The following is a 17,023-nucleotide window of genomic DNA, read 5'->3' as shown; positions in this document are numbered from 1 at the left end:
TTTATCACATTAATAAACTGCCAGTCATCTAAATATATTTCATTTGAAGCTGTGTATTAATAACGCAGAACTCTTTCAACAAATTAAAGCAATGACAGAGCAAAATCTATCAAAGAGAAATAAATAAGTACATATTTGCATATGGAAAGTTCCACGGCAGATTTTTTCTTTTATTTTCTCAAATTTCCTTATTCACCATGTTCACAGTAGTAGTGAAGATGTATACATTTGCTAATATCTAGCATGAGAAGAAACGGCTCAAGGCTGGTTTATAATTGGCTTGAAACCAAATGCGAATGAAGCTTTGATGTCACAAAGTATACACAGAGTAATTTTACTCAACTTGTACATTCGCAGCACATATATTTGCCTTGACGTCACAAATTTGAGTACTTGTTTGCTTTTGTGCTGAGTATGGAGTGGTCTTGCGTGTGATAGAATCCCTCTGGCAGCTATCAGGAGCCGTCTTCTCTTTTCAAGCAGTCCCCATTTTCATTAAAAATATATTAGCATTGAGACCAATTTGGATCAATCTCTGCTGTCACTGTCATCAGTTAGATATTGAAAAGGTGGGGAAGTAATTACGGTGGTTCCAAATCATCCGGTCAAAATTCAGCCAAAGATGGAGCACCAGTTACCTCCTTTCTCAAACAGGATGTATACCAGAATTGTCATCCAATTTGACAAGGATGCTTAATTGCACTACGGGCAAACGGCACAGGGTTACCAAGTAGAAAACATATTTGCATAGCAAAAGCTGGTGACGAGCAAATATGTCATGCATTGTGTGTTGGTTGAAAGTGGTGTCCTGATCTTTTTTGTTTGAATGTGTGAATATGTGAAGCTGTGTTTACTGCTCATTTAAATAGGACCAAGGTCCGCATTTCCTGGCTCTGCTCATGGTAAGTGATTAATCCCCTCTAACCATGGCAGAGAAAACTGTTCTAATTGTAAGCTCATTTCACAGGTTAGCAAGGAAATTTGGGTGATACATGTATGCATATTAAATCCCGTAACTAAGATTTCTCTGCTTACCCTTTTAAAGTAGAATTTTTGTGCTAGCCCTGTGGGCATAGGAGGTTGATCAAAAGAGCAGAAATCAGCGGATAGCAAAGCCACGAAATGAGGCCCAGATTATTAGAAAAAAGATAAACCAAGTACCAATACTTGGAGCATGTGCTTTCTCATGAAAATACAAGTAGATCTTTTTAAATATTTCGTTACAATGATTTGGATTGTTTAATAACTGTTATATGAAATTTCACACCATTTTCAGTTTGCCAAAGTAGTTACAAAGATTCTTTTTTCTTTCACCTTGAAGAAATCATACATTTTCTAAAAAGATCAAACTTGGCTTTCAATTTTCAACATGCTTGTGATTCCTATCCAATGCAAAATGAAAGCAGTACTTACTAATAATCTGTACCAGTTTCACATTTGAACATTCAAAATAATCAAGCTGCAATTTTTGTAACATTTTAAGTGGAATCCCTGTATCAATTCACAGTATCAAAGCACACTTATGATGATTTTATTTAACACAAATACCAATCAGAAAGATTAAAATATTTATACATATTTTGACATCTATTTGCACGTCGTGAAATGTTGAAGCTGTTGCTGTTGACAAAGTGATAATGTATTGAAGATACGCAGTAAAGTTAATGAACACACAAAGAGCAGTCGGTATAAATGCAATAAGCAAGAATGGTCACAAATTTTCTACCATTAAGACAGAAGAATATGAATCAAATTTGACTCTACATAATGTAGAGATCTATTGTGTACACAATATGCAAGTTGGTTTTAAATCCTTGTTTAGTTTTCTTATCCAAACATGGGAAAGAAGTAAACATCACATGTAGGCCTATCATATTGATATTTACATGTATGTGCATTTTCACTCATCTTTGTGTATCAAGAATTTTGCCTTATTTTCACGCACAAACCTACCAAAAGTTAATGTCTACATCTACATGTAGTTTGCCGTGCATTTTGGTTGACTGATTCCAATATTAAACGGTCAATATCTTTAAGGTAGTTGATACGTCATACCTGTACTTAACTGGTACAAAGACATAAATATAATTGCACATAAATTTCACTCCAGAATTGGACCATTCCTAAACTTGCAAACCCTAATTGAAAAGAAAACTGTCACGTTTCTCACTTACAGCCTTTCTTGTTCCTTGGTTTCTTGAAACCTTTCATGTGAAAAAATCCCCTTGCTAATTTGGTGCAGCTTTTTATTAAAAAAAAACAGTTCTCTAGAATGCCCAGTTAGGAATTATTATTGGTCACGGACAGGCTCTGTGATTCTCAAGACCAGGAAATCTGTTATTGACTTGAAATCTTCCCTTTATCTTGGAAAGTTTTCAGTGTCCGGCTGTGTTAGAGCTTGTGTCCTTATGTTCTTTGAGCAGTGAGTTTTTACAGAATTTACATGGATACATAGTGGCTAAAAATTGATGCAGTCTTGTTTTAAAGGCCTGGTTCCGCTTGTAAAATATCGGCAAACAGAGGAACGCAAAGGCATTCAGAAGGGCATTTGAAAGGAAACCTAAGATGAAGAGCTCATAACTTTGTTGTCCTGTGAAAAAGTCATAAACGTACATTATTACAGTTGGGCATATGCTGATGTCAAAGAGCATACCAACCAAGCAAATCATGATGACAGATTTTCTTGCTGGATGTTGGCAGAGGTCCCCAGCCTTAGTTGCATTCTGCTTCATCTTCTGAATTTTCTTAATATGTCTCCTTGCAATAATGAACATGTAAGCATAGAAGAATACTACAAAAAAATATGGTGCCATAATGAATACGTCAAAGGAAATGGTAAACCAAATTTTAGAAAGGGATTGGAACTGGCAGCCGCACTGTTCTGGGAGATACGCAGCCCTAAGATTGGACTGGAACGGACCCATGAACAACCCACCAAGTATGGCGATACCCCAGGCCATCAGCACAGCAGCTATCGCCTTCTTCCGGGTAACGATTTGGTGGAAGTGCAAGGGCTTCTTGATGGCAAGGAATTGAATAAGGCTCATGACCAATAGATTCCAGAGACTGGCTGTCAGCAAAGCCTGTCGGAGCACGCCCTGAATGTTACACAGTTCTCTGCCAAGAGGCCACTTGCCATAGGCAGCCGAAACTACCCCTGGTAGGGTCCGAAACAACCCAGTACCCAAGTTGGCGACTGTCAGGGATATCATGCTTATCCTTGTTGGCTCAACAATGGACTTAATACGACACAGGACAATCAAGGAAATCATATTACCACCAAGGATAAAGAAACAGGTGATACCCATTATCGTGCTAAAAATTACTCTGATGTAAGTTAGCTGGGCAAATTCATTATAATCTACTGAATCAGTATTATTCATTTTGAAAATAATTTTATGAGCCTTCAAAACTGAATTGAACCTCCAAGGATAGTATTAAATGACCCAAAGTTTGACAGCCGTCTTACTAAGTTCTTCACAATGTAAAGAAAGTGTCAATTATAGAATTACACGTATAAAAGTAGTACTTTTATTTGCTTCACAAGTGTGCTAGAATTTCAAAGAAATCAGATTATGATGTTTTCCTCTGTATTGAGTCTAGATATGTGGCTGCTCTTTTTATTTGATAAATGAGACTCCAAGAAATGAAGTCTTGAAGCTAGCTGGAATGACAATAGTGATGCTGATACTGATCAGGTAGTAGTCCTTCCTCCTTTCCGGGGCATTTCCTTGTTTTCTTCTTTTCTTTTGGCTGTTCTTCTGGCAACAAAGTCATTTCAAAAGATCTTTCATATTTTTCTTGACAACATAAACTTTCCTTGTGATCTTCATTCTCAAGCCAGAACAGGAGGGTTATATGTGACTCTTTACTTTCCAGATCATCTACATGCAACCTAATGATCCTACTGGACTGTCTGTTTGAATTATGAATTGTCAGATTTCACGGCTGTACAACTCTTCCGGCTCTCAGGTTTTACGGGAACTTATATCTTCTCTGAAGATTAAACATGCTAGCAACCTCATTGGATTTCATTTCAGGAGATGCGGATCCACCTTTCCTGCCCAGAACCCCATGTGGATGGCAAATCAGCAGATCTGTTGAACTGGATGAATTTCGCTGACTCCTTTTAGAGTATCAGTTAATCTCAAGCAATAGATGTTAGAAGCTGTGGATTTTAAACTCAAGCCCAAGGCCTCTCGTAGATTGCGAGTCAGCTGATCTGAATTTTGATTCAGACACCACAGTGGTAGTTTTGTCCCGTTCAACTAGATGGAATTTTCTGTTTTTCTCTTTGTTAATTTATGGCTTGTAGATTGATTTCAAAAGCTGTGGATGCGGAGCTCAAGCCTGAAGTGGCATATGGAGAGCAGATGTTTTGAAATAAATATAAAATTGACTTCATCCAGTGCCACAGGAGCTGAACTACATCTACGAAGCATCAGTCATAAAGCTGATCTCTCAAGATGCCTACAAATCCACCCCACAGAGCTGAGCTGACTTTAGCTTCTTACAAATTTCCCTTGTGAGCAAGAATGTCTGTCATGGGATCTTAACACAGTTTGACTTCCACAACTGTGGATCCACCATTTAACAGAGACAGCTTTCCATGTAGTCATAGTATGTCCACTTGTTGCTGCCAGGCCAAGGCATTGAGCAGTTCATGTTGCACTGTGGATACACTGGAGAGATCTGATCATTCATGCAGATTTGTGCAATTTTGAAGTAAGCTGAAACAAGAGGGTGCATATACCACACAGTGACATTGAACGGCTCTCAAAGTATTACAGTCAGTAGGTGGGAGGTCGTGCTGTCCATAAGAAGACATTGAAGACTGTTAGATGCTTTCTCAGTACGCCAAGTTTTAAGGACACAGGAGATCAGAGATTAACCAAAGCAAGTCCTATCTTGTCGCCTGTCCTTCACAGATCACGTGTTGCATGGTAAACTCCTTTGTAATTGGCCCCCCGAAATTCTTTGCTTCAGTATCTCCATTGCCTTCAACAATGAATTCATGTCAAGCACTTTTATCAGTTGATGGATTGTGCTACCTGTGTAATATATCTGTTGGTCTTAATAAGCACTATACAAACACGCAGAGTGCCTTCCCTGTGTAATTGGCATCATCCATCAGAATAACCGTCGTTTACCCTGAGTGGGGAATATCATGATGGGCATTGTTGACCTTGTTTGCTTTTTCCTCAAAGCACTTCCTGCATTTATCAATCATGCCCTGTGTTTTAATATGATGCTTTTAAGCAAAACAGCTCATGAAATACCGCCTTAAGAAAGTCAGCTCACAACGCTGACTGCAGTTTGTCGATGCAGAAAGTTACCCTCACAGCAACATCCATAACTTAAAATTGAAGACACTTTTCCTCCAAAAGTGTTATGTCCACATACATTCGGCTCTATAAGATATTAAGAGCATGAACTCTCAGTTTCCAAGTGTTGAAAAGATGAAAGATGTCCTCTTCAAAGAAAAGAAATTGCATGCTTTGCTTACCACATTGAAATGAGTGCTTGGTCTATTATCATCAAGGTGGCAGGCTGAATCTGAGTGATGTGAAATGCAACACAAAAGTTTAAATAAATGTCAGATGATACCATCTTGTACAAAGTCATACCTTAAACCATTCATTGTACATGTATCAAAATGTAATGTACATGTACAATGTACCATCACCAAGGACAGGTTGGCATACAAAGGAGATCAATTTTTTCCCCAATAGCTTAATTCTGTCCACAGTTGCAAGTGTATTATATCTGTGTTCAGTCAAAGGGAATGTATTAGAGGAATAAAGAAAACAGTGCCCTGTCCTCTCTGGTTATAGTAAACAAACGGTCTGCACTTGTGTGGTGTTTGCCCAAAAATAAGTGCTCATTTTACGGGTTGTGTATTTTGGTCTCAGGCATATTGAATTTAGTAATGATCTACTGCCGATATGCAGATAGACATATAACTGTTATGGGGTGCTTCTTTGATGCTGGGTCAAACTTGTATTATTTCCATGCAGGTTCCATTCTAGCTAATGGAGTGACGGGAACGGGAAACAGTGGAGGAGGCAGCGGTGGGGGTGTCTACATCTCCGCCCAAGCCCTGAGGGGACATGGACTGGTGGAAGCCAGTGGGGGTAACAGTGACGGGCTCGGCGGTGGAGGATCGGGAGGGAAGATATCTGTGTATCTCCAGAACAAGTCAGTTTTGAAGGAATCCAGGCTCTTTTGGTGTCCCCCATGATAAATATTCATTCAGTCTGCTTATCACCAAATGAATGCCAACAGTTTATGATGACATTTTAAATTCAAGTCATTAATTTAATGAGAGGCTTTTGGCCTCTTCAAGAAACAGCTCACATCTGGGAATTAGATTAAAGTTTAATTAAGAGAAATGCCTAAATAGGAGCACGTGCTGTCTCATATCAGAACATCCTTTATTAACATCCTTTACATGTAAGGGCTTTCATATGAAAGCGTTCAAAAAGAAGCAAGAGTCTTGCATTCTGGGAACATTGCTTTTTGCCTCTGAAAAACTAATGAGTTGCAAAAAAAGGAGCATTTGAAAAATAACAAAAGCATTCTGAGTTTTGAAAATCTTTACATGGGGAGAAGTCCAATCTTAGTTTGTTGATCGTGAGTCAGTTCTGTATTTCAAACAAGGAATGTCATTTAGGAACAAAGCGCATGGGTAAGTCCACACATCCAAATTAACGTTCGAATGACCGCAGACACACTCCAGTATGGGCATGCACTTTTAGAATACCTAACTAGTTCATTCGGAAGAAACTTTAAAGTGCTTTGCCTAGAAACATCTTGCCTAGGACCAGCCTTTTAATGTTTCCAAAGTGTTTATCACCAAAACGGTATTTCTCTTTACTTTCCTCTATTTTATTTTTGTATTTGGAATATGAAATGTTGTAAAAGCGACAGTAATACATGATGGTGAAGATTTCAGCTCAACTTGTTCTTTTTTATTTATTTGTTCAATCAGGTTTGATTTTGATGGTACCCTCCGAACCCACGGGGGCCACAACACCGATATTGACAGCAACCAGATCACAGGTGCAGCGGGAACAGCGTTTATTCGGGATCCTCTCAGCGGCTTCCCAACCAGCAGGGTTATCATTGACGGAGGCAGGGCATCAAGCCTCCCAAGACAAGCCAGAACTGTCTTGTTTTCAGACAAGGAAGATGACGAGATGGACTACAGCTATGAGTCTCTGGTTTTGCAGGGTAAACTTTTAAAGTAGGAGTGAACATTGCGAAAAAGAAAGTTGTCACAGATATTGATTGAAGAACAGTTCTTTGTACTCTGATGTCACTTACAATCTTCACAGGAGAGCTTTAAATAAATGAAATCGCAGAACAAAATTGAATAAAAACCTAATTTATTTGTGGACTAGTCCTGATTAGATGGTATTTGTTCAATGACTTTTAACTAATTCTTTGTAATAAAGTCATTGGCAGTTGAACTGTTAATCTTGAGCTGAAGACCTCACTTGCAAGACCTACTGGTGTGCCATTCCTCCTGTTGAAAGATCTAAAAATAGATTAAAAACCCACAGGTACCTGTTTGATATTAAAATTTATACATGTAAAGACATTGTTTTCTGTTTTCATAAGCTCTATATCTTTCATTCCCCCTAGGCTTCTCACACTTGGAGTTCAATGGAACAGAATCAACTCTCACAGTCCAGTCTTTCGAAGGCGACAAAACAGGGACATTATATGTCCAGCACAACCAAGTCTTGCTTGCAGAAATCGTCAACGGACGTAGCACTCGCATGACCACCCAGGTCAACTTAGACTCTGGATGGAACACAACCCTGGTCTTCCCGTCTGTACTCTCAATCGACCAGACCGAGTTGGTCATTCGTGGACAGTTTGACATTCAGAGAGTCTCTGTTGAAGAGAACAGCATTTTCACCCTTACAGACACAAGCCTCACTGTCCGGAGGACCAGAAACGGGTTTGTCCCAACCAGTAATCCTGGGGCGTACTTGTTTAATCTGCTTGCCCTAAAGCGTGGGTCCTCATTCTCTGTGGACGGAGGCCTGACTCTCACAGGAGGATCATTTGAGGTCAAGAGTGGAGTAACTCTCCAGTTTGATTTCTTTGACATTTCATCAGCAGTGGTCACTGTCGAAAGAGGGGCAGCACTTGATGCTAGTGGAAAGTCCAGAGAAGATCACCCCAATGCAGGTTAGTTGCTCTGTAGACAGTAATATTGACTACATTAATACTAGATTGTCAATCTAGTTTTCCTCTTATTGTGCATTGATCTTTGACTTGCATGTCAAAATATGTGAGATCAAATCAAGACTTCCATACCCTGTTGAGTTTTTCTCACAGCCAGTGGAAATCACACATTGTAATGACAGTATAAGGAAGAATATAATTTTATGAAATTTTTCAGTTTTTCTTAATTCTCTATTGATATTTTGTTTGTACCCAGGTGATTTTGCACCCTGTGGAGGAGGGTCATATGGAGGGCCAGGTGGTGTGGGTCAAAGTGTAGGTGCTTCTCAAGCATTTCCCTCTTTTGGATCAATCTATGTACCCTCCCAGTCAGGCACCCGCGGTGGGAATGGTGGAGCGGGAGGTTCCTACCTGCACTTTCAGTCACAGGAAATACGCATTGATGGCAGCATGCTGGCCAATGGGAGCCCAGCTCTCTCAGGAAATGCAGGTGGTGGCAGCGGTGGCAGCGTGTGGATCACTGCCAGTGTGGATTTCCGTGGAACCGGGTTGATATCTGCTACCGGAGGAGCTGGGGGGTCTCAGAACTGCGGCAGTGGGGGCGGTGGACGTATTGCCGTATATACTGACTCAACAGAACGCTTTGTTGGCCAGTTCAATGCCGCTGGAGGCTCAGGTCAGTCCAGTGGTGAAGGCGGCCCTGGTTCCATCTACATCCAGGAAGTGAGAGATGGAGAAAGCTTTGAAAAGTTGATGGTTGACAACAGGAATGGGCAAACCAAGTTATATTTCACACTGAGTGAAGATTGGAGGGAGGGCGCCATTGACGAAATTGACCTGAGCGACAAAGTCCTATTCCACCTGAATCCGGATGGCTTGCACAGGTCATTTGATATGCGAAAGGTTGTTGGTGATGGTTCTGCCTTGGTTCACATTCATAAGAACCAGACAGTGATATTTGAGAGGGCTCTGGAGGCTAATGACACAAGTGGTAAGACCTACGTGAATATCAAAGTCGATGCTGACGGGGAGGCCATCATGTCATCAAGAACTCAGATAGTTGGTAAAGGAACCACACACATTGCTCTTGATCTGTCTGGAAAGTTAACAGGTGTCCAGGACCTGGCTTTAGCTGATGACCGAATACTGCGGGTGTATCCAACAGCTAATGCCGTTGCTTTGGTTGGAGATGAGAGTGGAGAACTAGGGGAATTCACTTTTGCCTCAGTGGAAATGGCCAGCGGCAGTCGATGGGAGTTTACTGACAACATGGGAGCCACTTTGACTGTTGGGACCATGGACGTCAAATTTGGTGCTGGAATCTGGGCAGATTTTTTCCAAATTACGGCTTTTGATCTGGACATTGAAGTAGGAGGTCTTCTGTCATGCACTGGCACAGATCGACAAGGCTCGTCAGATGTAGATCAGTTAGTGGGGAGTGGAAAGACAGAAAGTGGGGTTGACTCAGGAGCTGGTCATGGAAGCTTTGGCGGAGTTGGCTACTCCATCTCAAATGAAGGAGGAAAGCCATATGGATCCTTGTACTATCCCACAGAAAAAGGGAGCAGGGGGACTGTTAATGGAGGACGTGGGGGTGGAACTGTCTTCATCATCTCGGCGGAGCTGATACTAGATGGGGAAATATCAGCAAGTGCAGGCGATGGCAAGACCAGCCACCGAAGTGGTGGCAGCGGTGGCAGCATTCTGGTTCAGCTGCAGAGTTTTGAAGGCTATGGCTTGCTCTCTGCAGATGGCGGAGATGGTTATGGGAATGGAGGTGGTGGTTCAGGAGGACGCATTGCTGTCTACACAAATCTCACTAGTCAGTACGGTGGCCGGTACTCTGCTCTCGGAGGTCAAGCATCCAGACAGTACTCGCTTCCTGCTGGAGGAGGAAGTGGAACAGTCTTCTTACAAGAGTTGAGAAATGGCGTCCCATTTAAGAGGCTCTCTGTGGACAACCAGAACCGGCAGATTACTCAGTATGTCACTTTGAATGAGACTGGTGCTAACAGGTATGAGTTTGATGAAGTCTCCTTGCCAAGGAAATCTTCCCTACATGTTCAGAGGGAAGTGTCTGACGTAACACTAGTGATTCACAAAGTTTATGGAGACAGAACAGGTCTTCTCCATGCCCATGCAATGCACCACTTTATTATTGAGGTTGTTGAAAGTGTACCCACAGTGACAAAAGCCCCTGTGAATTTCATCATTGACCAGGATGCCGAGATTGTCTTCCCCGCTACCTTGTATGTGATTGGACATGGCATCCCCACAGAAAACTCGGGTGTAGCTTCCTTGGAATATGATGGTCGGCTGACGAATGTTGCCAATTTGATCCTCAACCAGGCAACAACTGTTCAGATTATGCCAAATGCTCATACAGCCATCACAGAGAATGGGACCTACATAGAGATTGGTGAGCCAGGAATCTTCGAATTTGGAAGCCTCCTTCTTCTGACAGAATCCACACTCAATTTTGCCCCAGACATGGGTATGAAGTTCTCGACCAGCGAGCTCCATGGTCGGTATGCCGCAACAATCTCAGCTGAGCATGCTGAGCTGCAGTCATCAAGCTTGAATATTGAGGAAGGAGCATCACTGACCTGTTCGGCCTCTGCTCGACCAAATGATATGACATCGGAGACACGTGGGAAGGGTAGCCAGGCTTCTGGGAACAGCGGAGGTGGTGGTGGAGGTCATGCCAACAGGGGAGGCACAGGATACAATAGTGCTGGGACACCTATAGCTGTTGGTGGAAGATCGTATGGCAGCCTCTACAATGCCACAGAGAGGGGAAGTGATGGTGGCTCAGGACCAAGCCAGGGTGGAGGACGCGGTGCTGGGTACATCAACATCAAGGTGGCAGGCCGAATCCAGCTGGACGGGAACATCCAAGCAGATGGATCTACAGCCCCTGCAGGGACGCTCGGTGGAGGGGGAAGCGGCGGATCTGTCAGGGTTGAGTCTTGGGAGTTAGATGGTCATGGAAGTGTGACAGCTCATGGAGGGGATGGAGATGGCCCTCGCTCTGGAGGTGGTTCCGGAGGCCGTCTTGCTGTATACATAGATGGACTGAACAACTTTCAAGGCTCCTATTTGGCATATGGTGGAGCTGGCGGAAATGGAGGCCAAACACCCCATGGTGAACCAGGTTCCATTTATCTCCAGAACCTTCACGATGGCAGACCTTATGACCAACTCATTATTGACAACTATGGCAGGTCATGGAGTCATTATTTCACGCTGGATGAAACGGGAACATCCAATTACACATTTGATGAAATTCACATGACCAGAATGGCTTCACTTCAGATGTCGTCAGACAAAACAGAGAGGAGCTTAACCGTTAAGACATTGGCAGGTGATCTGAGTGGGCTTTTGCACATGCATTCCAATCACACTTATTCCATCGATGTGGAAGAGAACAGCAAGACCACCATCAAAGCTGAGGTCAACTTGCGTATTGACCCTGGTGCCATCGCAGCCATGGCAACCACAGTTGACATCATTGGAACGGGCCAGCCAGCGTTGCTGTGGAACGGTCAGCTCCTCGGAGTCCGACACCTTCGCGTTGCATACCAGCGAACCGTCACCATTGGAGCTGAGGCCCACACAGCCTTGATTGTTGATGGGACATACGAGTACATCGATGACCCAGGAACATTCCGATTTGCAAGTCTAGAGTTTGGTGCCCAGTCATCCATCGCCTTTCCTCCGCCTCTTGGAATAACATTCAACGTTGGGTTTCTGGTAATTAACAACTTGTTCCCTTTGACTAAAAAATTCAAACGAAGGCTCTGTTATGAAACCTCATAGAAGAAGATATGGAAAAGATTTTTAACATATGACACGTATTGGATTTACATCTTAACACAATGTGACCAGCTTCTGACCTTGACATGTTTCAGTTACAGAAAGTTTATCAGTATTTTCACTTAATTTAAGTATCAATTTTCCTTCGATTAGGATATGAAATGGAGCTCCAGTTTCAGTGCTGAGTACTTTGAGATCTACGCCACTGACTACTTCCTGGAACCAAGTGCTACACTAATGTGCTCTGGTCGGGGCCCTGAGGAGGCTGGCCCTGGAACAGGGACAAGAGGTACTGGCGCTGGTCATGCCACTGTAGGCGGAAACGGTAAGCCAAACTACAAAGGGTACTCTTTTCCCGGAAAAAACTTAGTTTCAAGTTTGGTTACATAAATTCTTGCAAGGAGTAGTCACCAAAAAAGTGGACTACCCTATTACTGATGAAATCCCCATTTGAATAAAAGTTGTGCAGTGCCCATTGCAAAAATGTTCCTTCAGTCAAGCATGTTTGTTCATAGCATTCATAACCAAAGTGCACCTGCGCTAGATCAACAGCATAGCAACAGGCTATGTCTGATTTTGCATGTTCAGATCGCAAAATGGGTTGCGTCTTTCCCGATGGATTTTCTGGAAACTGAGCATTAATAATGAAATTTTTCATGGCAGACCTAAATCTTATTAAACATTTTATTTTTGGTACCATTGATTTTGTGCCCTGAAATGTAATGAAAAACCTAGTTTAAAATAACCCCAAATTATTTTATTTTTCACTTGAAAAAATTAATTTTTGCCAAATTTGACCAATTTCTAATTTCAAAAGTTTTCTTGGTTATACAAAATAGAATTGTAGAAAGTAGAGAATTGTCTATTTTTTTTCGCAACAATTTGGAATTTGCCTGGATTGAGATGTCATGGCATCTACTTTTTCGGACTTTTAAAGTTCAGATCACCATAGTGAGCAAGCCTGTTGTATTAGTTAATGTATATTACATGTCTTAACATTTTAGGAGAGGTTTGAATTTAGCATTAACTCAACAAGCCAGAGTTGATGAGGTTTCGGAAGTTCTTGGACACAGCAAGTATTCATGCCTATTTTCCGGTCTCCTTGTAGCTGCTGATGGAACTCCTGGTGGTGCTGTTCATGGGTCCTTGTATGAGCCCATCGATGGAGGAAGCCGTGGGGGAGATGCATCCAATGGCAGCCCAGGACCCCGAGGGGGTGGCAGAGTGCGCATTGTTGTCGGTGCCATCTTGAATTTGGATGGAAAGATCATGACGGATGGACTAGATGGAGCCAACGGAGCTGGGGGAGGAAGTGGTGGTGCAGTATGGGTAACCACAGGTGAGTACAGAATTTCCTTGGTTTAAACAAGGTTCACTGTACTACCCGAATTACTACCCGAATAAACTGTCAAAATTGCCCGAGAACTGTATGGTTTCCTGGATTTATCAGTGAATAATTACAATAACACAGAATTTGGCTTGCTTTAGGGAGTCATTTCTTTGATTGTTATGGAAGCATGTAAGCTTCATTTCATTTGTTGCCACACAAAAGAGTCTGAAAGTTGCAATGAAACACTGATGTGCCCTGTTGAATGCCCTTGTCCTTCTGTGAATACCTAGAAGAATCACTTCACTGATACCCAATCTGATCCATTCTGAATTTTAAAGGTCACTTCAGGGGTCATGGTGAGATTTCTTCCTCTGGTGGGCGTGGCTATCTGTCTTCTGGAGGGGGAGCAGGTGGTCGTATTGCAGTTCACATCACTGAGGTAGATGAGTATCGTGGTGCACTGACGGCTCTTGGGTCTGGAGGAACCAGCAGTGGAGACTACGGTGGGACAGGGACGGTGTACGTGGAGCAGCCCATCAATGGAACGTGGTACACCAGACTGTACTTGGACAATCAGAATGTGGCTCCCCCCAAGGCTTTCATTCTCAACGAGAAGAACCCACGAACTGTGAGAGATGAACTGACAGAGCACAACTTTGCTGATTATGGATTGGATGAGCTCATGTTACAGCGAAAGGTATGTACAAGTGTGATTCTTGAGCTAGAAATTGAAAGGATTTTATGGGCCTTTGAAAAGGAAAAATTTAAATGGAAGCGTGAAGTTTCTCAGTTTTGAAGTAGTTGCTAAGTTTAATGTTGGATACAACATGAGCTAGGCCACTTTTTTTATTTCATAACAGTTCCAGTTCAGCAACCTTGTCTTGTGACCCACCATAGCGTTAGATTCTAAGGTATTCCTTAGTGATGAAAATGATGTTATTTCAATCCTTCATATAGATGCTGTTCCGTATAGCTTCGAGTGATGGCACTTCCAACCCTTCTGTCTCGGCACAAACGATTCTCGGCGACAGTACAGGACTACTCCACGTGCAGCCCAACCAGACTTTCTACGTCGAGTATTCTCAGGATGAGGACCGCCGTTCCGTTCCTCCGGTCAACTTCCGCATTGAGGAGAATGGGGAGATCTTCCTCCCAGCTGACTTCCGAGTAATTGGCAAAGATAACCCTCCGTTTTATCTGGATGGACGCATGAGTGGAGTATACAATTTCACAGTAGCGGAAGGGAAGGAGTTTGTCGTTGGTCCACATGCTACCAATGCTCAGGTCAACAATGGAACGTATGTGGATGAACCAACACCAGGTATTGAAAACATGAATGCTCTTAACCAATTCAGAATAATTGTTAGTAATTTTACTAAGGAATTCGCAACCGTTCCCTCACCCAGGAAATGTTTATTAACTGATAAATACAGCAATTCAGTTAAGAAAAGTCCTGCCATGTATTAAAAGTTCATGTCCAGGCTGTTACAGTTTACCATTGCATACCTTAGGCATCAGTTAAATTTAATACTGATGACTAGAGGGTAGATCTGGAAAAGAGAACGCTTAAGTGTGTTGTACTGGTGTGAATGCGTATATCATTTAGATAAATCATATGAAATTTTGTTTCTAAATGAACTTGTGTAGGTGTTATCCGACTTGGTGTTCTCAAACTGGAAGCCCAGTCCCTCCTGACATATCCTAACCACATGCAGTTGGACGTCAATGACATCCTCCTTCGCTACCAGTCCCGCATCTCTGCCCAGTCAGTCAACATCCGAGCCACTAACGTCCACATCGAGGGCGAGGCCCAGATTGACACGGCTGGGCGTGGCCCAGGGGCGGAGTCTGGTGAAGGGGGTGGGACTAGGCTAGAGGGCAGCTCCATTGGCATTGGAGGGGGTCATGGCGGTTATGGCGGAGGGGCTGATTTATTGAACTTCACTGCAGGTACAGCACACAACTTTTGGCAATCTACATTTAAAAGGCCCTGTCTAGATATAAGAGTACAAACAATCTGCTGTTATTTCTTCATTTTATCGGGAAACAGTGGAACTAGTAGATATGTCAGAAACTTTCCTTACTTAACCCCTTCATACCGGGAGCCATCCACAGTGGCGGCTTTGTGTGAGGATTAGTGCATACCACACATACAGTCTATTCACCATGCAGCTGCTGATTCAATGGGGCCTGCTGATGGACAGAGCTTTGCATTCTGGGCATACCACAGCCCAGCAGTCACAGTCAAAAGAATCCCGGCGTGAAAGGGTTAAAATGTAAACTGATTTTATATTTGCCTTGAAATTCTTGGCTCACAGCCAAGCAAATAGTAACATTGTCTCTTAAAATGTTGCTGGATTTATCATGACCAGTTTAGAGCCTAACACTACAATCTGGTGATCATAAAATTGTAAAATGTACAAAATAAGGGTTTTGTGGCATGTTAGCATTTGATAAGGTGTACCCGTATGGAGGATTTGAATGCAACTTGGTAAGTTGCTCATTTCTTATCTCCTTCTCATAGGCATCCCATATGGCTCTTACACCAATTCCTTCCACACTGGAAGTGGAGGTGGCAGTTTAACTGGAGGTTCAGGTGGTAGTGTAATCACCATCCATGTCGGTCACTCGTTACATCTGGACGGTTACTTGCAAAACACTGGTGGTGATGCCAGTGGTGGAAATGGTGGGGGTGGTAGTGGTGGTAGTGTCTACATCACAACTGTCCTGTTCTCTGGGCATGGTGGGATTTATGTCACAGGCGGCAGCGGGTATGGTCAAGGCTTTGGTGGTGCTGGGGGGCGAATTGCAGCACATGTGTCCTGGCTAAGGGAGTACGCAGGAGACCTGATTGCCTATGGTGGATTAGGTGGCAGCTTACGACCCAACACCAATCCCGGCCATGCGGCTGGTGGAACTGTGTATTACACAGACACCAACCGTGGTCTGCGATTCCGCAAGGCGAGTTTCAGTGGCCACAATGAAACCCTGTGGGTAGATGGATTCACCAAGCTTTTCCTGGACAATCTGAACCGTAATGACAAATTACCGACAGTGATTGAAAATGACAACGGGACCCTCTTTGAATTTGATGAGATTGAAATTCACAACCATGTCGTCCTCTGGTTGCATGGAGAGGACTCTGAACTGATCACGCACAAGTTCGTCGGTGACCGAACAGGACAGATGCACTTGAGATATCACCAGAAGATGTACTGTGAAGTTGTGGAATCTCAGAGTGGATTCACCATAGCGCCTGTCAGCTACCGCATTGACCGCAACACTGAAATTGTCTTCCCATCCACTCTCTTCCTTCTTGGGACAAGAACCCACATCGATGGTCTTGTAACAGGAGTCTACAATCTATTTGTCACCGAAAGCTCAGTCGTCACTTTCACTTCAACATCAAGAACAGCTTTGTTGTCCAATGGAACTTATGATTTCATCACGTCCCCGGGTAACATAAGCTTCAGTCGGATAACAGTCCAGAAAGGATCAGTGATGGAGCTGCGAGAAATCCAAGATGATCTCACGGTTACTGCCAGTGACCTGACAATAAAATTCAATGGTCTTGTCAATATGAACCGAGGATTTATTGATACGGGAGATGCGACCATCGAGAGTGAGGGCATCTTAGACTTGGACTTCACTGGTTATTCAAGTGAGACTGGTAAGTTT

At 42.9% G+C, this 17,023-nt stretch overlaps 2 protein-coding genes across 2 annotated transcripts in view; one reads left to right on the top strand and one right to left on the bottom strand.

The window, feature by feature from the left end:
• Positions 1 to 17,023, top strand: part of LOC110985773 (uncharacterized) — a 125,770-nt gene that overhangs the window by 66,902 nt on the left and 41,845 nt on the right. Inside the window, exons 69-78 of the mRNA XM_087133596.1 lie at positions 6,018 to 6,198; positions 6,992 to 7,233; positions 7,648 to 8,202; positions 8,456 to 11,952; positions 12,169 to 12,340; positions 13,124 to 13,354; positions 13,684 to 14,042; positions 14,303 to 14,666; positions 14,993 to 15,295; positions 15,870 to 17,015. Coding sequence (XP_086989722.1) covers positions 6,018 to 6,198; positions 6,992 to 7,233; positions 7,648 to 8,202; positions 8,456 to 11,952; positions 12,169 to 12,340; positions 13,124 to 13,354; positions 13,684 to 14,042; positions 14,303 to 14,666; positions 14,993 to 15,295; positions 15,870 to 17,015 — 7,050 coding nt within the window. The remainder of the gene's footprint in view (positions 1 to 6,017; positions 6,199 to 6,991; positions 7,234 to 7,647; positions 8,203 to 8,455; positions 11,953 to 12,168; positions 12,341 to 13,123; positions 13,355 to 13,683; positions 14,043 to 14,302; positions 14,667 to 14,992; positions 15,296 to 15,869; positions 17,016 to 17,023) is intronic.
• Positions 1,786 to 3,383, bottom strand: LOC147799795 (dopamine receptor 4-like). The gene has a single exon (XM_087133597.1). The coding sequence runs from the start codon at positions 3,381 to 3,383 to the stop codon at positions 2,376 to 2,378; it is 1,008 nt and encodes a 335-aa protein (XP_086989723.1). The 3' UTR covers positions 1,786 to 2,375.

The sequence above is a fragment of the Acanthaster planci genome, linkage group LG02 (assembly GCF_054643075.1).
Source record: "Acanthaster planci isolate LZ-2023a linkage group LG02, COTS_SCS, whole genome shotgun sequence".
NCBI classification, from domain to species: domain Eukaryota; kingdom Metazoa; phylum Echinodermata; class Asteroidea; order Valvatida; family Acanthasteridae; genus Acanthaster; species Acanthaster planci.
This window is presented reverse-complemented; position numbering and strand designations above follow the sequence as displayed.

Coding starts and splice junctions, on each gene's coding strand:
- LOC147799795 (XM_087133597.1), bottom strand. CDS start 3,383: ATGAATAATACTGATTCAGTAGATTATAATGAATTTGCCCAGCTAACT.